The following is a 20,941-nucleotide window of genomic DNA, read 5'->3' on the forward strand; positions in this document are numbered from 1 at the left end:
TCTAATTGAGCAGGTTAAGAGAACCATCCCTCTTCTGTTATAGGAGTTCTACATATGTTTGCAATTTTATACAGTTCGCTCATATAGGTTTTCTTGTTCCATTACACTCTGTCTGAATTTTGAATTCATGTATGTACATAATAACACTTTAAATACCACTGATCATACTTGTTTTAGTTGCACTATATTTTATCTAGTCGTTTAACTTTCTGTTTAGAAATCTGCATGCTGACATTAAGATGTTTCTTAGGGCATGTCAACAACTGGGAACTGTCGTTATAGACAAGCTATTCCAAAAGGAAGAGTTGGGCGATTGGACATTGACACAAATTATGGAATCCGAAGGACCTTTCTTCCACAGGTATATTGTTCTGATTAATTTGTAGAGATAAGTAGTTTGGTCTTGTATGTTCAAATATTAGCCCAATCCCCACGCTGCCTATTAGAAGTAAACATAATATGAGTATATGCCTGTCAATAGGTCCCATGCCAATGGAACGAGTTTTCTTCCACATATATATTTGATTAATTTGTAGGGGTAAATATTTTGGTAATTGGTATCCTATCTTCACTTATTAGACCAACTCTGGTGCTATAAGAATTAAAAATAATTTGACTGTCTATAGGTCCTTACGTCCATGTTCCCAAATGTATTGCATAACATAACTATCTACTTTATTAACAATTAGATGCTGTGTTCTTGAAAGCTAAGCGACAAACACATTCACTTATGGTACTCTAACTAACTATCTAAAGGTCCCATCCATCACATATGTAGGCCTAAGACTTCAACCAAATAAGTTTTACCATGAAGTCCTGAATTTCATAATTGTTATGAAATGTTAGACATGGTTAGTTACAAACTTTTCTGTGCCAATGCCCAAATTCTTTTTAAGTAGTTATGTGCAAAGAATTTGTTATGTTCATCATCATGCCATTCATATATTAGGCTTACATGGCCTGGTGATAAGCAGTGTGTTGCCAAAGTTTTCTCTATAAGATATACAACAGGGGAAGAAATGCTTGAGTGATCTCTTCAGACTTTGCAGGAGTATGTTTATATAGAAGTTCCTTTTGAGCTATGACTGCTTCATAAGAAAGTCCATGGAATTTGAAAACCTTCTGAAAATTTGATGTATGAGCACTGTTTCACTCTTTTAAGCTTTTGGTGATCCACTGGCAACTGAATTGCCTATGATGGAAAAATAAACTTGTTGGTCAGATTTATTGTTGACGTTGTCATTGATTTAGATAAAATGGGGAAAAATAGACATAATCAAGTAATTAACAGTAAAATAAAATCTGTATTCAAAATAAATGCCCTGTTAACAGTAAAAGAACAAAAGATTAAAAAATGTCCAGTCAATGCAACCAACTTAGGTTAGTATCGCAGGCAAACATGGGTATATTAAATGGAGGACTTAATTCATCTCCTTGTTGTATTGATAAAAGCAAGGTCATATGGGGATAAATGAATAGCTGGATCAATATGGAACTCCCAAGTCCCAACAACTGAGTACTATCCTCATCCTTATACATTTTTAAACAGGGATAAGAAGACAATTCTCATTAATGATGATGGTTATAAATCGAGTTAATTTATAATGACAAAATAAGGCTTCTGATTTTTTTTTAAAACTCTTATTTACGGCAAGTTATTTATAATAACAATATAAGGCTTCTGATTTTGTTCATGCTCTTAGCTTACACCAAGTTCAATCATTTGGTACTGGTGAATGCCAGATAGGCTATGGCAAGTATCCTTTCCTTCTAATAAAGGCATCAAAACAGCTTTGATGTCATATAACTACAGAGAACTGAGATATGGATCTGCATATCCTCTCAGAAATTCATAGCTTACACTATTGTGCGAGATATGAGTGTGTTCATTTAGAACAAGTTCCCAGATTAGAAACATTTTTCCTACTGATGCTATACTGTCAACAAAAATACTTTGGGTGAATTAGTGGATGGCTGTCAGTTTTGTTCTTTTCCACCTAGTTTTGTTTATGGTGCACCATTTGGTTGCATAGAATTAGTTCTCTGAAATAAGTTAACAAGTATATACTTCAAATTAGGGCCATTTATTCCTTACAACGCTAAATGTCTGACTGATTATCTTTTTTGGTGGTCTCATTGCTTTCCATCCAAATTGACTATTTAGACTTTTCTTCTTTTTTGCATCATGAGTAGATTTGTGAATCAAGCTTGAAATCTAGCACTTTAGGTGAGCTGTGTTTTTCACCTGTTGATTTTATCTATTTATCATCATCTATTCAGCCGCATATTTATGTTCTGAAAACAGGGTAGAAGGAGATATATCCCACTTCTACAACCCACAGTGCAGCAAGTAATGAAAGATACAATATCAAAAGGCCCTACTACTGTTTTTCTAACTGGATCACATACAAATTTTGCTCTTTTTCTCATGACTAATCCGCAATTGAAGAGAAATGTTGAGCACATCTATATTATGGGTGGTGGGATTAGGTCAGAAAATCCCACAGGTTGTTGCCCCAAGAACAGCACCACTTGCCAGCCTCAACAATGTGGTGACAAGGGTAACTTGTTTACTGGATACACCAGCAACCCATATGCTGAGTTCAACATATTTTCAGATCCTTTTGCTGCATATCAGGTATATTGCATAAGAATAAACTGCATAACTTTTGAACATATAGTCTTCTGCACCATTTGTGTATGTAACCACACAGGAGCTTTTCCTAGTACTGTTCACTTGCTGGGTTATATATGTTCTCAAGTTCCTAATTAACTTTTATCTTCTTTATCTCCTTTTCTCCCTTTATCATATATGTATTTGTGTTTGGCTGTTTCCCAACAGGTTAGGTCTGCATGCATGTATATATGATTATATGTATGACAGTGACAGTGCTGTTTACTTTTCACTTTCAGTAGACAAATATACATTGTTGAAGCAAACTCAGTAGAACTAAAATCTATGCTAAATCTATATTTTGATGAGAATTTGATAGAACAATTTTCACATGCTACTTAATTAAGTACTTAATTGAAGAACAGCTTTCACATGAATATTGTGCTTTCGGTTATTACACAAATCTCCAGTTAAACTTATAGAAGCTGTATTGTGTTTTAGGGGTGCCCTAGAAAAATCTAATGAATATTTTATACCATGATATCCAGTTTCTGTAATTTACTTATGCACCTATTCTGGATTTAAGCTTATCATATCCATGCTATAACAAGATAGTTATATGCTATGCAATCTCAAGCTAATCATCTGCAAACATTACTTGAGAATGAAATGTAGATCTCCATGTAATCACAGATTTTCCATGTCATATTCACTTAGTGTGATGTTTAAGACTTGAGACTTGCCTGCTGCTATAAGGCTCAAGTCAGGGAAATAACGGCTCCTTAGATGGTAGTAAGGCTGCATACATCATACCCTCCCTGGAATCCATTCAGTAGGAGCCTTGTGCTGTGACACCGCTTCTTTCTTTTGTTATAAATTGGTTGTTACATATGCACTTGAAGAACTGAAGATGAACTTGATATGGATTGAAATGTGAAAGAAGACAAATAGTTCATGTAAACAACCCAGTTAATTGGAATGAGGTTTCAAACAGGAACAGACCTAGGGTAGGAGTCCTAATTTATTGACCTTGAAGTTTCGGCAAAGAAGTAAGCACGAAATTCATAGGAGGAGGAAATGGAATCCTATCACAATCGGAAGATTTAAATAGGCATAATAGCCGCCCCGTCTACCCGCTATTGGGTAGAAAAGGTCACATTCTTTTAGCATAACTAGCTGACATATCTAAAGATACTCTCAATTGCTTGCTGTGATGCCAGAGCATTTTATAGGTTTCTTAGATTATTTTGTTTGTGTTTTACTTGCTGAAGGATCCATCTCGAGTTGTCTGAGCTCCATCTTTTTTTCTGTAGGTTTTTCATTCTGACCTTCCAATAACCCTTGTCCCCCTTGATGCAACCAATACAATCCCAATAAATGAACAGTTCTTTCTGTCATTCGAACAACATCAGCGTACATATGAGGCACAATACTGCTTCCAGTCATTGAAAATTATTCGTGACACGTGGTTCAATGATGACTTCTACACGGTAAGTATGACAACATGATGTCCAATTTTTTTTCATCACAAGCACAGCGCATTACCAACTTCAATGTAACTCTCATAATATCCTTCTGTTATTAAGAAATTCTCTTCTTTTGATCAAATGCAGAGCTATTTTATGTGGGACTCTTTTCTTGCTGGTGTAGCCCTCTCAATCATACGCAACGGCGATAAACCTCTTGGTGATAATGAATTTGCTGAGATGCAGTACTTGAACATAACTGTAGTTACCTCAAATAAACCATACGGTATAAATGATGGCTCGAATCCATTTTTTGATGGACGTTCAATTCCAAAGTTCAATTTACAAAAGGGCAGCATACATAGTGGTCATGTTCAGACTGGAGTTCAAGACCCTTTTTGCTTTGTGAATGGAAGTGTGAAAGGGCAATGTGAGGTATCACAGTAGTTAGTTTAACCTTACATTTCACAGCTGCAGCTACTGTTTGAATGTAGTTATTGAATCGCACAAAAGATTTTTAAACCAAGTGGAAACAAGTCAAACTACAATAATACATAATGACAGAAAAATTGTAAGAAATATATATATATATATATATATATATTATTATATTTGTTTGCTTGATTCTGATAGTATCTACCTTTTTGTCTTAATCTTGGAATAATATATCCTCTGTAATAATTCGAAAGATCTATGTATGCAATCAGGATGGATACACCAAGGAACTAACAGGTCCGGACTCGGTCAGAGTTCTTGTTGCAAGCAAAGCAAAACCTAGCGAAGATGTTAACAGCCCACTGGATAGAGAATTTTTCAATAGTTTTCTGGAGGTAAGCATTTTGCTTCCTGTTTTTATTCCTTATAGTATGAGTAGTATACAATTACAAGTAAGGTTTACTTTTCTTTTTAGCTAACGGAGGCCATGCGCTAAGGATGGTTGTGCAAGTTAACACATGCACGTGCCTGACCAATACTTGAGGTGCCAAAGGCACCCTTCTGTAGAGCTCAGTATTGGGCGCACCGCTCGATACTAAGCAGGTTCTGAGCAATATCCAGGCATATACTGTTTGATTCCAAGTATTTTGCTTGGCACCCACTTAGTACTAGCTTTCCTAGTGTTGGTAAAGTCGCTCTTTTGCAACCAAGATGTTATCCTTTTCCAGTTTTCCTAAGTTACTTGAATATGGAAAAATGTACCTTATATGGTCTGTATAGTTGACGATGAATGACATTAACTAGTTGTTATTCACTGGTAGTATATCTAGCTTCTTGATAGATATACATGAAAGTATATTATGATGCTTTATCCTTAAGAAATCTACAAGTCAAAATTTCCCATTCTTTTTGTTTAATTTGATCTTAAAAATATTCTTATTATTTGTTTTTTAAGTGTTTACTAAATATATATTAGGTTTCTGCATTTCTTTTCACGAAGGATTTTGTTAACTCTTATTTAAAATAATGAATATTACCAATAATGGATGCAGGTTTTAAATCTCCCACAGCACTCTGGGCGTTTTAATTTTGCTAAGCAGTTTCGGCATTACATGGAGATCTTCTATGAACCTGATTTTACAAATCAAACTAGAGGAATTCCTGTTGTGTTTGACATGGATATGAGTGCTGGAGACTTTCTTGCCCTTATGTACCTCCTGAAAGCACCTGTGGAAAGTATAGATCTCAAGGTAGATTTCTACATTCTTATGCTTGTTTGACAATCCTATTACGTTATTACCTCATGTAAGAACAATGTGGTGTGTGAAGCTAGTTTACAGGTCAGGTAGATAGCACCTTTTTCATGGATGCCGCATTCGCCTACACATGAATGAAGTTCTGAGCAGTGTGGAGGCTAATGAAATCAAAGCCCCATCATGCTACTAGAATCTTTGACAGGGCATCTACTCCCTTTGCATGCACAAATTTGTGTTTCCCATTTTCTTTTTGTAGTTTTTACTTTTCCTTCATAGGTATCCATATGTGATTCTCCTGCAGGGAATACTGGTCAGTGGCAATGGTTGGGCAAATGCTGCAACTATAGACATAGTTTATGATGTTCTACATATGATGGGCCGTGATGACATTCCTGTTGGTCTTGGTAATGTTACTGCACTGGGCACTCCACACCTTGGCTGCGAGTATGTTAAAGCTATTCCTCAGGGTAGTGGCGGACTTATCGACTCAGATACACTTTATGGACTCGCTCGAGACCTGCCAAGAAGCCCCAGAAGGTATAGCTTTAATAATATCTATTGTATCAGTAGAAAAGTTCTGTATTCTATTCACTGACTCTTGGTTAGTTAATGAAAATAATGGACTAAAAAACATTAATTAACTGCTTCATCCATAAAGTGAAATCCTTTTATCAAAGAGCGCTAACATATATCTATCTTATTCTTCACATAATAATTTTGATTATTTTCTGTAATACTTGGTAAACAAACATATTTACTTGACACTTGCTTGCATGAGCTTAAAGGTGGCAAAGGTAGGATATAAGTGGTAATGACTACAGGTTTAATGGCAAGCCCCTATTAAGAAGTTTATTTAATTATTAGGACATTTCTGGCTGTTCCTCTAAATTTGTCTTACCTTATTTTCCTATAATACAGTTGAATTTCAAGCACAGAATGTTCATGGTGATTCAAGGAGGGACTATTTGCTTATTTAATTGCTTTTCGGCCTAGTTTCTGTCAAATAACTGATATTACTGTCAACCAGATAAGTCCTCAAAATCTGCCCAGTTTTGTTGCAGTGCTTTGTTGGGCTAAGGTTGCACTCTCTGGCCAAATTTCATATTGATAGCAACTTCATAGAGTGAAAATAAATTTGGGTGATTGTGGCTTCAAGATTGGAACATTAAATAAACTGTGACTAGACTTTGCATATCATTGGTAGCTCAACAAAATGACACTAATCGACTTATCTGCAAAAAATAACATCAATACAACATTCTTGTTGTGAACTCTTCCTGGTTTCTGAAATTCTTGAAATCATACTATTTTTCAAATTATATTCCTTCATGGCTTTGTGCATAATGGGTATTTCACATTTAGGGGAAGTTGATTTTCTCTAAGGTGCTTTTGCTCTGAGATGAGCTGCTTTCTCTTACATATGCATCATGAAAGATTACTCTTTAACAATGTTAATTTATTCTTAATGTTATACCTGAGGGGTAATCTACCACATTATACATGTATATATACCTCTTCTCTATGAGAAAGAGTTGAGAGTTTTTCCCCTTGTTACATGGTTAACAAAAGAATACATTAACAAACAATATTACAATGTTTATATAACAAACCCTGTGCTATCATTGTAACTATTTTGACTTGTGACCAGGTATACAGCTGAAAATTTGATGAAATTTGGAGCCCCAAGGAATACTGCTCGTCCTAAACTTAGGCAGCCATTGGCTTTTGAAGTTTGGAAATCCATTACAAGCAAACTTACTCCAAGTGACAAGATAACTGTCTTAACAAATGGACCTTTAACTAATTTGGCCAATATTATTCTCTCAGATAATACTGCAAGTTCTATAATAAAGGTCAGTTACTCTTTGGGTTCCATGCAGTTCATATGTCATAAATGTGTAATATTTGTCGTAATGGATTCTATAGGAATCAGTGAATGGTTTTCATCACCTTATTTGTCTTATTACCTTATATGCAGAATGTTTACATAGTTGGTGGCCATATCATAAATGGAAGTAGCGAAGAAGGGAATGTGTTTACTGTTCCATCAAACAAATATTCTGAGTTTAACATCTTTCTTGATCCCCTAGCTGCGAAGACCGTAATAGAGTCAGGTCTAGATATCACACTTGTTCCCCTTGCTGCTCAGAGAAAAGTGACTTCATTTAGTACAATGCTTCAAACTTTACAGATTAACGATAACACTCCTGAATCACTGTTTGCAAATCGCTTGCTGTCATTGATGCATGACCTGCAGCAAAAGAGCCAAGCCTACCAAAATATGGTAAATGACCAAATTTTGATTATTTATATAAATGCACAACCATTTTATTATTTTCTTTTCAGAAGATAAAAGACATTTCCCTAAATGCATGTTTTCTCCTTTGGTTTATAGTGTTTTGTTTACTAACGATCCATATTTTGGTGCATCTCCAGGATGTATTTCTGGGGGAGCTCCTTGGTGCAGTTTTCTTGGTCAAAAGTTCAAACCTAAATGCAACGATGTTAGTACAGCCGATTAGTGTTGTGATCAATGGCATGGACAAGGATGGACAGATCATAATTGACAGCAGTCATGGAAAATTAGTGAAGATATTGGATTCTTTTGATAGCCAAGAATATTACACTCAATTTGCAACTTTATTAGGTGATGAGAAGCAATCCGCTGTGATTGGAAGTTTCGATGAACAGATAAAGATGTGGAATAAGGAGCGTCGCAAATATTCTCAGTGAAAAATACAGAAAAGAAATAATGGATTCTTTGTCAACATCAACAGGTTATGACCTGTAATGTCAGAAGAGAATCATATAATTGTCTCCTATAATATTATCTTCATTTACCAATCAATAACTTAAACATACCTACCTGTACAGATGCATCAAAATCAATAAGAAAGAAACAAACCAGTGTTCTGGTGAAGTTTTCAGTTATCTTCTTCCTTCATGGGCATTTGGTTTGCCAAAGGGATATATATGAACATATCCAGTTGTATGATAATTCTTGCTATCCAAATAAGCTGTCATTGCAGATGACGAGATCATTTCTTTGTCATGTGATTGAAGCTCATCAATCTGTTTGCAATTTGATCTTGGTTTTCTGAGGAATCTACTTGGGATCAGTCCCTGAAAGACCCATACCAGGTCAGGCGTAAAGACTAGTAAGTTTTCTCACTTCACCATGCATTGTGGTCTATAACTTTACCATGCTCCTCCATTAGATTACAGCGACCAAATCTTTAAAACCACAGTTTCAAGGCTTGATCAAGATCAGACTGAAAGAAGACTTGAGGTGTTCTGATAGTTTTAACATTGTACTACAGGTGCATTGATAACTTTGGGTGGCAATTATTGGTATAAAGCCTACGATGAGTTGATTTCTATGATATAGGTTTGTTTGACAGGAAAAATGGTTCACAATATTTTAGTAAACTAGCAGCAGGTGGCGGATTCATGAATCAAATGGACATTCAAACATGATCATTTATTTTTTATTCTTTATTTTGAAACAAAAATAAAAAACTTAGGAATAAGGTCAAGTCAAAAAAAAATATTCCAATTTTTAATATCAAAAGAAAAGAACTAATACCAGTATAAGCTATTATATTGTTTAGTTGATATTAGTATAAGGAGTAATAATTATATTTAATATAATATAAAATTAATAATAAAATAATAAAATATAGTAAATTTATATTGAGAAGGTGATATTTTAAATCAAATGATAAAAACACCCTTAATTAAATGTGAAGTAGTAGTAATAATTAGGTGTTGTTTAATATGAAGAAATAGTAATTTCATATTGTTATTAAATTAATTTTTAAAATTTGTATGAAAGAGAATAATAAATTAGTATACCAGACAAAATTAAATTGTTGTTTAGTTACTGCACAATAACATGAAGCTTATTCTAAATAAAACCTATTGCGACTTCCCAAGCTTATTCCAAAAAAAAAAAAAAAATTATTCCTACTCGAAGTGAAAGGGAGCTTAAATCTCAGTATACAGTATGAATTCAAAAAATTAAGGCATAGGCCATCCTCTTACAAGTGCAACATAGACAAATTACATAACAACTGTGGATAACATGCATCATTTGTCAAGAAAAAAAAGAGAGAGAAATCCCTCTTCCGTATCAATTCAACAAAAGCCCTTTGTGGATTTCAACACTGTTACATCACCAAGTTGAAAGGGAGGCAAAGATTTGCAGGAGACAAATTGATGAAGATAAGACCAGCAATATGTTAAGATACGAGAAACCTGATCTACTCTGGTTGTGCCAAGGCACTACAAGAAATTACATAACATGCAGCAAAGAACCGCATCAGATTCTATGCAACAGTAGGTGTTCCAGGCCGGAAGAATTCGACTACTAGCACACATTACAGCTCCTCCGACAGAAACCATGCAAGTCTGCAGTTCCCACCATATACTCCGGATTCTTTGTGCACTCTCCAGCAGCAGCCCACCTTGCACAACTTTCATTGTTATCTGTGCAATTGCCCGGGCTTTGATATACCTTGTCAAATGATGCCACTCTGATCCACTTTGTAGCAGACCACTTCTCACCCTCTATGACAGGGCATCCCGCATGAAGGCTTTTTGGGTCTGTTGTAGCATCTGGGTGAAGGCTGAAGAAAAGAAGTGCATCACCTTTGCGTGGTTTTACTGAAATAGCCAGTTGGAAAGAGATGAGATATCTATTGGATTATATTAATGTATCATATGGGAAAGGATCTGATTATTCCTAGTCACCTGCAATTCCATGCTGACCGCATTCCGACAAAGTATCATCTTTGGCATGCTTTCTATGACGTGGGGATTCCTATTTATGACAATCGCATGTCAAAATTGACAATTGTTAAGTAGTGAAACCCAAGGGCAAAAAGGGAACTGAAAAGGAAAACTAAGAGAAAAGGCATGTCCTTGATCAATAGAAGAACCAAAAACAAGGACTGTGATCTTACAATTTGACATGGCAAATATGAATAGTGTATCACGTTTGAATGATATTCTCCTAGTTATACTAACCTCAGCTGAAGGAAACACAGTTTCACCACCTTTTGCCACATCACTTAGGTACAAAAGTACTGTAGCAATACGATGACCACCACGAACAGTATTAGCCTTGTCCGAGAAGTAATCGTAGTGGGGATCATATTTCTGTCCATGCTCATATCTTAGGACTTGGATATCTTCACCATTTTCTGAAAATTATTAAAACACATGAAATCATTAGAAAAAGCTTTTGTACAGCTAGTACAATATCAGACCTTGCCAATTTTCAAGTGTATTATGGCATCAAATAGAAAAATATAATGTAATATGATCATATATCGGAACTCATATCAACAAAAGCACTTGAGATCATCCAATTTATTTAAGAATCTTGCCATACAGTACTACAGGCTCCAGTAGAGTTACTTTTACAATCTTATGTCTCACCTTCAGTACTACTTATGTCGGTAGTAATGATATGATTAAAGAAGAAAAACTCCAGCCACCCAGCTCCTTTTCGTACATATTGAGATAGGGACAGCTAAATTTTATTCAGATTCTTTGGGTTATGTTGTGGATTGAATATCAGACAAGAAAGGATACTGAAATCTGGAAAGAATAAGAAGTTAAAGCACAAGTTCTTATAGTGAAAGTGATCGTCATTAAGCTGACTTATTTTGAATACTAAATGATGTAATGCTAATATAGGGGAAAAACATGCCTGAGGAGTCAAATATAGCATCCAAAAAATGAAGAGAAGTTAAGAAAAGGGATGGGCAGATAAAAAACAATAGAATGAGAAAATAATTTAGCAAAGCTTCATACTTATACATTGCAAAGATGGTACACACCTAAGCACTTAGTTCTAGGTGTTTAAACAGAAACGAAAATGAAAGTCCACCAGATAACAATAGATTTTCATATACATGTAATTCTGTGTAGTTAAGCCGAGAGCATATAAGTGTATAACAAATCAAACTGATTTGCTATAGGAGCCATCTTCTACCAGTCAGGATATGATGTTAGATAAACTGGGAACCTAGCAAAGCGTACTCTCTAAAGATTTTTCTCATATTTCTGATAAAAAAGTTCCACATTCGCCATTATAGCAACCTGATACAAGTGTTTACTTCTATCCGGGCATGGGATAGCTATGAAACTAATGCAACTAAGAGTGCACAAGCAATGTTCCACAATTGTACTAGAACTGTCTTTTTCTCTTCGGTTTGTCAATCTATCAGAATCATCAAAATTCAAAAGAGTTTCTCAAAATCTTAAAGCTATACTTTCTTTCAATTCATCACAAACCAGAGATATATGCTCATAATATTTTCCAAGTAATCAGACTCTATAAAACAGTCGCAGAAAGAAAATTTTGAAGCAATAAAATTAGGATAAGAAGCGTGTATCTACTGTTGGCCTCTCTGGCAAAAACAGTATAACTCATTGTATTCTCTGATAGGTGCAAGCATATTCTATTTAAATCTCAGATGCATGAAAAAATTTGTGGGCTGGAGAACTAATCAGCAAGAAGGAGAAAACCTTATCCACAAGCTATGCTGATGAACCAACGCAATAGTGGTTATAGTATGATGTTAAACAAACTATTTGCTTAAAAATGCAGTGTTGTATGAGTTATTATGTCAGTTTGTACACTTGTTGGACATCTTTCACTCTTGTTTTTCTCACAAACATTGGTTAGACATCTCAGTAATCCACCTGCCGCTATGATTTACGATGATATTCGTCAGATATTTTATCTTCAATTTTGCTCATCTCAATATCAAACCATTGTAACAAGCTAAAAAATGTAAATAATGGTAAATTTTGTCAAGAGAGTGCTGCAAACAAGTTTAGAGTCTGTAATCTTTATATCAATACATGAGTGTATCTCTAATAAGACTAAGGATCTTATTTGTAGAAAAGTTAACATAGGTAGCCAATTGCGTATTCAAAACATGCATCCTAATTAACCCTCATTACAATACAACTAAAAGTCTTTTTGGACAAATGTTCATTCTCCATGTCCTCACGGACCTTGCTGGTATTCATGTGTTCCTTTCCATATTATGGCATGCATCAGCTTGACACAATTTGTCATACTATGCCAAACCCCAATGGCATAACACAGTACTGTAGGTATTAGCTATAGTACTACAGCAGTCGATGATTTGTAATTCTAAATGTTATTTTCATTAGATTAGTGAAAATTAACAGCAATACCACCAAGAGAAAATAAAACCATCAAGAAAGTACTTGGAAAGAATAATAGACTAATATTACAACCTAAATTTGCTGAGAAGAAAGTGTTGACTTTCCTAAATGTACACTTGCTTTTACTCAAATCATATCCTTAATTTTCAAAATGTTAGTAGAACACCTTTTGGAAGAAATGTCCATGCAGCTATCTTGTCCTCTATAGCAGCAACAATTGGGTCCTACAACATTTGACATAGAGAATGTTAAACAAAGGAATCATCTGTTAGAAAAGGCTTATATCAGAAACTAACAACTGGAATATATATACATATATATATAAAGTAAATAAATGTAAATTGCTATTCACATTGAAATGCTTAGGCCTACTCAATCTCCTCTAGTATTTTTAAGCATCCTTATGTGGAAATTGGAAAAGTGAAGCACATAAAATGTTTCAACAGAAGGTTACACAGTACCAATGCAGATTAATCATTGAAAATTAAACTTTTGAAGCACCAACATTTTGCAAGAAAAATGATAACATAGTAAGAAGTTAACCAGTAGTTGCATTCTCCTATGTAATTATTTCCTACCCATATCTTTACTTCTCTTCCCGCCTCCATGCATAAAGACCCATACTGTTTCTTGATTTTCTACCCACTGATTATACACTCTAGATACTTATTATTGGTAATACAAATTTGAGAAAAGCCTCTTTGGGAGTTATAGAAATATCATCAGATAAAGAAAAGATGATGATCATTACATCATCAATCAAGTTTATTCTCAACTATATAGATTCACTTGGAGCACAACCTAGTTTAAAAAGGTTGCCTACATGAACTTTTGTGCTCACTTGACCTAACATCAATTCTCTAGAAAGATTGGTGCAAATTTATGATGGTTGGAAAATCAGCAAGAAAGAGGCTTCCCATGAAAACCATTAAGGTTAATCAGCCAGTAGAGTCTCTATGTTAAATTGTTAATAGTTGCAGTTTAAGCTCATAGACCACGAGCAAAACTCAAAGTTCTTTACAGTCTAGACTCTAGACAGGCTAGACTAGTGAGAAAGATCATAGATTTTGCTAATGAGAATGATTATCATCTCACATTAGATGTCATGCTCATTAAAACGAGCATGCTTCTTCAATGTGATGAAATAAGTGAAGCTATGCCTAGCTTACCGGAATAAAGGATATACCCATCAGCACAAAAACCATTAATCAAAAAAAGTTTCTCCAAATTGTGCCATTGCAAATCCTCTTCAATTTGGAATACCCAAAATTATATACTTTATAAACCTAATAACGCTACAAGATTAGTAAAAAGAACCAACATAGAAGGGCAAGATCACACCTTCCCTTTCCTGATGAACATCCCGGAGCTAGTCCGGACATCGCTCAGCGTGCTTTTCCCTGACAAATTATCCGCCACCGCCGATCTCTTCAGCTCCGATTTAGCCTATCAATATTGAGTTCCCTCAAGAAAAATCAAGAAACTCGATCCATATCCAAAGACGATCCAAAAAAGAAAAAGGGATCCATCTCGCAGAGACTTATACTCACAAGGGATATCAAATGATCGCACTCTTCCTCTGTAAGGAAACCTTCGTAGACGAAAGCTCTGCGTCAACGTTTCAGATCCAAACAAAGAAGAAATAAGCAACGAATCGGATTTGGGAGGGGGTGGAGGAGAAGGACGAAACCTTGGTTTCGAGGAGAGCTGCTTCGATCTGTTGGGGTAGACGACGGCGACGGAGGAGTCGGCAATCGAGATAAAGGTTTCTCCTAGGAGAAAGGAGAAGAGAAGAAGCAGACGAATCGAAACCCCAGCCCTAGGTTGGAGCATATCAATTACCATTTGTTCTCTCTCGAAGTCGAGGTAGATCCCTATGCGGGAGGGCGGAGAAAGAGAAACTTCTAAATAGCCGATAAAAGAACAGACGAAGAGCATGACAGCAAAAGGTTGTTCAAAGAAGGGGACGACATCTAATTTGGAGGCCCACATAGTTGATTTGGATCCATGGGCCCAGTTGGGCCAGACCCGGCCCAATAAAATTCGAGAACAAGAGAGATTAGAGAAGAGAGCAATAATTTTTATTTTTTATTTTTATTTTTATTTTTATAAATGTGAAAATTATGTCTCGCAAGGAAAGTAGTCTAATAATTTTATCATCCCTCTCACTCTCACTCGAGATAGAAAAACGTGCATAACTAATTTTATTCCTATAAAATACTTTGTATAATTTTTTAATGTGACATAATCTTATCTGTTAATAGTGATTGGTATGAGTTAAAAAAGAGAAAAATTATTAATATACAAGATGGTACTTTCTAGAGTGCTCGATACATGTTCGAATGCATTTCACACGACTTGCAAACAATTAAAAGAGGCATTTAAACAAATAGACATAGGAATGGAGTTTCCACAGTTTGAGTGTGCATCAATTCTCCCCTATATAGTTTAGAATGAACATATGCACCTGCACACAAAGCTTGGAGTCTATTATGCATATAATTGACCAAACAAAACACATACTTGTACTTCAAACTAAAAATACATATTACAAACTCCGACACCTTTATTACATAGACTAGAACTTACCCATTGTCACTGAAACATAAAAACTTTAGACTGCAAACTTGCACACCAAATGAGCATAGTTTTTCTAAATGACTAACTGAAACATAAAATTTAGACGCACTCCGACTGAAACACAGACTACTGCAAACCTCCACACAAACTAGGCATAGGTTTCTTGATAGTAATTAAGTACTTGCAGACCTTGCTATTATCCTTCGCTGGATTGGAGTCCTGCAAGAGGGGCACTCCCTCAAACCATTCTTCTCATGCTGTTCATTGCATTTAGTGCAAACAACTTGGTGAGCGCAAGGGAGGAAGACAACTGAGACCTCCTCAGCCAAGCACATCGCGCACTCCAGATCACGCGCGGCAGTCTTGGTTCCCAGTTCTTGAGAATCGATGATCTCACTATGGACACTAGCATCTCCTGCCTCCCATTCAAGTGTAGTGTTTTTCCAAAAGTTCACCAGTGAGCTCCAGATTTGGGCTTCGAGCTTCTCGGTGTCGTCGCGGTATTTTTTCGAGTTAGCTTCATTCTGTAACTTGAAAGCTTCTTCTTTCAGTTGCGCTGAGACTAGTATCTTGTCATGTTCTTTTCTTTTAGCATCAACTTGCAGAAGTGCAGACTCCTTAAGTTTGTTCTCCTTCTTCCATTTAGCCTGTAAACAGAATTCAAATTAAATATACTTTATCTAACAACTCATATTTTCCATATTTATATGCATATAAAAGATCCAAAGATTGGAAAGGGAAGGTGATTATGAAATAATGTAATAACAATAATAAAAATAATATGAAGTAAAATGAGAATATTGACATGGGACTTATCAAAAAAGTTAGATTATATATTGTGTCATATAGAAGTGTCTTCTTTTGTTCCCTCTTCACTAATTTAGCACATTATATATGATCCATATTATATAATCTGCGAATAACAAAAGAAAAGCAATGACATGCAAATTGTACCTCAAGTTTGATTTGGCACTTCCTAAATGACGAGAGTTGTGGCAGCAGCTCTGAAGATTTGAGCTTTAGAGCACTTAGCTCCTCCTGCAGCTTCCCATTGTACCTCTCCAAAGACTCTATCGCCTTGTTATACTTCATCTCCTTCAACAAAGCTTCCTGACAGCCTGCTGCAAATCCTGCGTCGCGTTCTTTGGCCGAGATGGCTTCCTTCTTCATCTTACTCTTCTCTGCCTCGATCCAGCGCATGACGCCTCGAAGACGTTCTTCTTCGGCGTAGCACATGCGTCTTGCCTTCTCAAGCTCGGCGGAGCTCCAATATTTGGAATCTTCAAAGAAGTATTCCTTCTCATTTTGACGTTGCGCTTCCTCTCTTTGTTTCCTTAGTTTGTGGAGCTCCGGTTTGTCCTCTCTAAGCCTTTGCGTCACCTGGATAATCTTCTCCCAGAGCCAGTCCATTGAATCTTGCACCTGATCTCGCAATTCCTGCATCTCTAATAGTACCTTAGCTTTCTTCTCCCTATCCTCCTCCCTATCCTCCTCTTCATCTGTACTATATGATGGATTAGTATTAGGTATCGACGCGGCAGCATAGAGTTGAGGAAGCCTCTTCTTCAGTTCTTGCCTCAATTTGGCACTAACATGATCTTCAGCAGGATAGAGGCAGGCCGACCTTGTCTTGGAAAGATTCATGTCATGGAGTAGCAACAACCACATTGCATCTCCAGTGCCAAGGAAAGGCTGCAGCTCCTTAACCTCGCTAACCATGTTATCCAACACTTCCTTGACCAGAACCTTCAATTCTTCAGCAGCATTCTCTCGCTCAGATGTATCAACTTTTTGCCCGCTTGCCAGATATCGCAGCGCCGTCTCCGCGACGCTTGAACCGGGGTCCTCGCAATCGGAAGAATTGCAAGTTACCAATATAGCATTCGTCGCCACTACTTGGGTGTAGCCATAAGAAGTAATCCTTTTGATGGCGCTCGAGTATATATAATGCAAGTGAATCAGGACGATCTTCTCGAGCTCGGTTCTTGTGTTGCCGTACCACTGGTAGTCCAATATGTCCTCCAAATTGAGTTCCTTCTTAAGTCTATTGATGACAGACCTGCAGTCACGGCAGACTCTTGCATATGCATTGATGTTATATTTGTTGAGCAACTCTTCAATCGGGCGCGACTCGCAAAAGGGACATCCGTCGAGTGTATCGGTTATGGAATTAGGACCATTCACGTCTTGGGAAGGTGGATCATCTTCCATCTTACCCTTGTTCTTGTTCTTATTTTCTTGAGTAGGGATAGGTGAAGATGGTGAGTTGCCACTTGTAGCATCCATTAGTACAAGCTGCTACAACTTTCTGAAGATTTATGATAAATATATCGACCTACATATATCATGCATTGAGGGGTGAAAAAAAAACATATTAGATCAGCATGACTAATCAGCAAAGGTTTAAAGACGCTAAACGAAAAATGAAATCCTCGGTGAAAAGTGAAGAAGAAAGATTAACACTCCAACAACATCTCATCTCTAAAACAGGAGAAGAAAATATAGAAAGAGGGAGGGTAAAGTTACAGAAATTCTACTAGCATGAAGAACCAAATGAATACATAAACAAGACAAGATATGTATATATCTCAAATTCTAGATCACCAAAATTGATGATCAGTGCTATGACTGCCTTTCAATCTAAAACAGGGAGAAAATAAAATAAAAATAAATGTTTTTTTGAAAGAGACCAGATATGATAAGAAAGAACAAAAGAAGGTGATCAGTATCAGAAAGAAGTGGGCTTCCTCTTCCTCCCTGCATGAAAGAAAATCACAGATTAGGGTTTACCAGGTATATCTAGTGCTTACTATAGCTATAAGAAGGCCACCAAGACAAGATCAGAAGAAGCACTAGAGAACAACACACTTGGGTCTCTCACTTCCCTCACTATCTATTTTTCTCTCCCTCAATTTGGCTGTGGAGTTCTGGTGCAAGACATGGAGGGATTTATATAGAACCTGGGGGCACAACAACCAATGTATATGACCATTGTTTCCTAGTAAAAGCCAAAGTTAAGTTAGGAAAAACTTTATGCGCAAAGCAGTAAATAGAATCTTCAGTGCAGTGCGAAAAAGTTTACGAACAACATTTAATGCCATCTTATCTTACTGCCTATTATTCAAAGAAATACAGAAGGTTGTTAGCCAAGTTATGTCTAATTTTCTTCAATGTATGGGATATATATGAGGTAAGTGCCGTGGCACTTTAATTTCTTTTCTTGTCTGAGCTCTATGTGCGTTACTAGTGAGGCAGTGAGTGTGAGGAGCGTGAGACATATTTGAATTAACTTCAGTTATCCTCTCCTGAAAAGGTCTTGTAGCATTTCTTCCATGCAACGCTGTGCCGTTGCTTCTATCTTTCTACTGACTAATGGCATTCGTTGGTGGGAAAATTCCAAGATAGCAATGATATGTCCAAGGTTGGAGTTACACCTTCACAATTTGGTGGCAGTCCATCCTTCTTTAGGCAGTTACACAAGCAAAAAATTACCTGCACCCTTTGGCTCAGTCTTTCCCTATGTATGTAACACTTCGGGTACTATCTTTCAGTTTTGATTAGAGAAGGAATACACCTCAATGGACACTTAGATCTTCAGATCTTTGTTCAAATTGTGATAAAAGTGATCGAAGCTTGTTGTAGTTGCAAAGATTATGGGCTTTCCTAGATCAGTGGTGCAAGATCTTATTAAAGTAAAATGCTATTATTGTACCTTTTGTGCTAGATTTTGTGGCAATAACAACCAACAATTTTGTTGCCTTCGCATTCATGGCATAATAGTAATTGAAGTATGTTAAAGTTGCAAAAATTACGAGAGCATCTAGTTCAGTAGTATTAGGTTTTGTGGCGATGACAATTTTGTTGCCTTCGCATTCATGGGATAATAGTAATTGAAGTTTGTTATACTTAGCAAAAATTATGAGAGTATCTAATTCAGTAGTATTAGATTTTGTGGCAATAACAACCGACAATTTTGTCGCCTTTGCATTCATGGGATAATAGTAATTAAAGTTTGTTATACTTAGCAAAATTTATGAGAGTATCTAATTCAGTAGTATTAGATTTTGCAACGATAACAATCGACAATTTTGTCGCCTTCGCATTCATTGGATAATAGTAATTGAAGTTTGTTATACTTGCAAAAGTTATGAGAGCATCTAGTTCAGTAGTATTAGGTTTTGGGACGATAACAACTGACAATTTTGTTGCCTTCGCATTCATGGGATAATAGTAATTGAAGTTTGTTATACTTAGCAAAAATTATGAGAGTATCTAGTTCAGTAATATTAGATTTTGTGGTGATAACAACCGACAATTTTGTCGCCTTCGTATTCATGGGAATAATAGTAATTCAAGTTTATTATACTTGCAAATATTATGAGAGCATCTAGTTCAGTAGTATTAGATTTTGTGGTGATAACAATTGATAGTTTTGTCGCCTTCGTATTCATGGGATAATAGTAATTGAAGTTTGTTATACTTGCAAAAATTATAAGAGCATCTAGTTTAGTAGTATTAGGTTATGTGGCGATAACAACCAACAATTTTGTCGCCTTCGCATTCATGGGAATAATAGTAATTGAAGTTTGTTATACTTGCAAAAATTATGAGAGCATCTAGTTCAGTAGTATTAAATTTTGTGGTGATAGCGACCGACAAATTTGTCGCCTTCGCACACTTGGGATATAGTAATTGAAGTGTGTTATACTTGTAATGATTATAAGATTATCTAGTTCAGTAGTACTGGATTTTGTGGAGATAATGACCGACAATTGTCGCCTTGATGCACTTCAACCATGTGTCAAAATTGTTAGACATCCATTGTCCTTGAAGGCCATTTCTCTGCCTGCATTTAGCTCGCTATTGATACTGATGATCACCCAATGTGGGAAACCTTTTCATGTTATAGTTGATATAGATATAATGAATAATTAATGTCGTGGGATAGCAAAGCTATTGTTACTGAAATAGATCAAAAGTCCTACAAGTTTATACGGATTAAGCTACAATATTGCTTGCAATTAACCTATTTTGCTTCTAGTAATGGTATACCATAATAGAATAGTCATTATATTGGATAATCAGGGATTGAAGGATTGCAAGTCTTGACTAGTTTTAGAGATCCTTTATAATCCCAGTGCAGATAATGAGGACACACCATAGTAGGCAGTTTTTTGTAAGGATTTTTGTATATGTATTTGTTATGCAAGTCTACATGCTGGCATGTACTGAATGTACCAATAAAAGAAGTAATGCACTCATATGTATGAGAACATGTAAGATTCTTCAGTGCAGTATACTACTTTTGCTTGTCTGTAGCACATATGAACTTATTTACTTGATAGATCTCTTATGCTTCAAGCACCTTTCCCATTTGTCGA

At 36.0% G+C, this 20,941-nt stretch overlaps 3 protein-coding genes across 3 annotated transcripts; 1 reads left to right on the forward strand and 2 right to left on the reverse strand.

The window, feature by feature from the left end:
* The first annotated feature begins 269 nt into the window (after nt 1-269).
* On the forward strand, nt 270-8,665 carry LOC140799799 (nucleoside hydrolase 3-like). Its single transcript, XM_073154269.1, has 10 exons — nt 270-361; nt 2,306-2,638; nt 3,928-4,104; nt 4,228-4,515; nt 4,788-4,910; nt 5,568-5,765; nt 6,073-6,308; nt 7,420-7,624; nt 7,750-8,055; nt 8,208-8,665. The coding sequence occupies exons 2-10, from the start codon at nt 2,354-2,356 to the stop codon at nt 8,502-8,504; spliced, it is 2,115 nt and encodes a 704-aa protein (XP_073010370.1). The 5' UTR covers nt 270-361; nt 2,306-2,353; the 3' UTR covers nt 8,505-8,665.
* A 1,117-nt stretch (nt 8,666-9,782) lies between these two features.
* LOC140795680 (probable prolyl 4-hydroxylase 4) lies at nt 9,783-14,942 on the reverse strand. The gene is made up of 7 exons (XM_073148395.1): nt 14,671-14,942; nt 14,531-14,588; nt 14,322-14,426; nt 13,147-13,204; nt 10,800-10,975; nt 10,524-10,593; nt 9,783-10,436 (listed from the first exon to the last, which is right to left on the reverse strand). Exons 1-7 carry the CDS (start codon nt 14,916-14,918, stop codon nt 10,141-10,143), a joined length of 1,011 nt encoding a protein of 336 aa, XP_073004496.1. The 5' UTR covers nt 14,919-14,942; the 3' UTR covers nt 9,783-10,140.
* Nucleotides 14,943-15,733: 791 nt separating this feature from the next.
* On the reverse strand, nt 15,734-17,846 carry LOC140802720 (putative E3 ubiquitin-protein ligase RF298). The gene is made up of 2 exons (XM_073158285.1): nt 16,515-17,846; nt 15,734-16,207 (listed from the first exon to the last, which is right to left on the reverse strand). Exons 1-2 carry the CDS (start codon nt 17,844-17,846, stop codon nt 15,734-15,736), a joined length of 1,806 nt encoding a protein of 601 aa, XP_073014386.1.
* Between the last annotated feature and the right edge of the window lie 3,095 nt (nt 17,847-20,941).

The sequence above is a fragment of the Typha latifolia genome, chromosome 1 (genome assembly GCF_019914945.1).
Source record: "Typha latifolia isolate L0001 chromosome 1, TyphaL0001v2, whole genome shotgun sequence".
NCBI lineage: Eukaryota > Viridiplantae > Streptophyta > Magnoliopsida > Poales > Typhaceae > Typha > Typha latifolia.

Coding starts and splice junctions, on each gene's coding strand:
- LOC140799799 (XM_073154269.1), top strand. CDS start 2,354: ATGAAAGATACAATATCAAAAGGCCCTACTACTGTTTTTCTAACTGGA. Junction 4,911..5,567: donor TTTTCAATAGTTTTCTGGAG/GTAAGCATTTTG, acceptor TAATGGATGCAG/GTTTTAAATCTCCCACAGCA. Junction 6,309..7,419: donor CTGCCAAGAAGCCCCAGAAG/GTATAGCTTTAA, acceptor ACTTGTGACCAG/GTATACAGCTGAAAATTTGA.
- LOC140795680 (XM_073148395.1), bottom strand. CDS start 14,918: ATGCTCTTCGTCTGTTCTTTTATCGGCTATTTAGAAGTTTCTCTTTCT. Junction 13,205..14,321: donor TGTTCATCAGGAAAGGGAAG/GTGTGATCTTGC, acceptor CAAATGTTGTAG/GACCCAATTGTTGCTGCTAT. Junction 10,437..10,523: donor CGGTCAGCATGGAATTGCAG/GTGACTAGGAAT, acceptor TGGCTATTTCAG/TAAAACCACGCAAAGGTGAT.
- LOC140802720 (XM_073158285.1), bottom strand. CDS start 17,846: ATGGATGCTACAAGTGGCAACTCACCATCTTCACCTATCCCTACTCAA. Junction 16,208..16,514: donor AGTGCCAAATCAAACTTGAG/GTACAATTTGCA, acceptor TTCTGTTTACAG/GCTAAATGGAAGAAGGAGAA.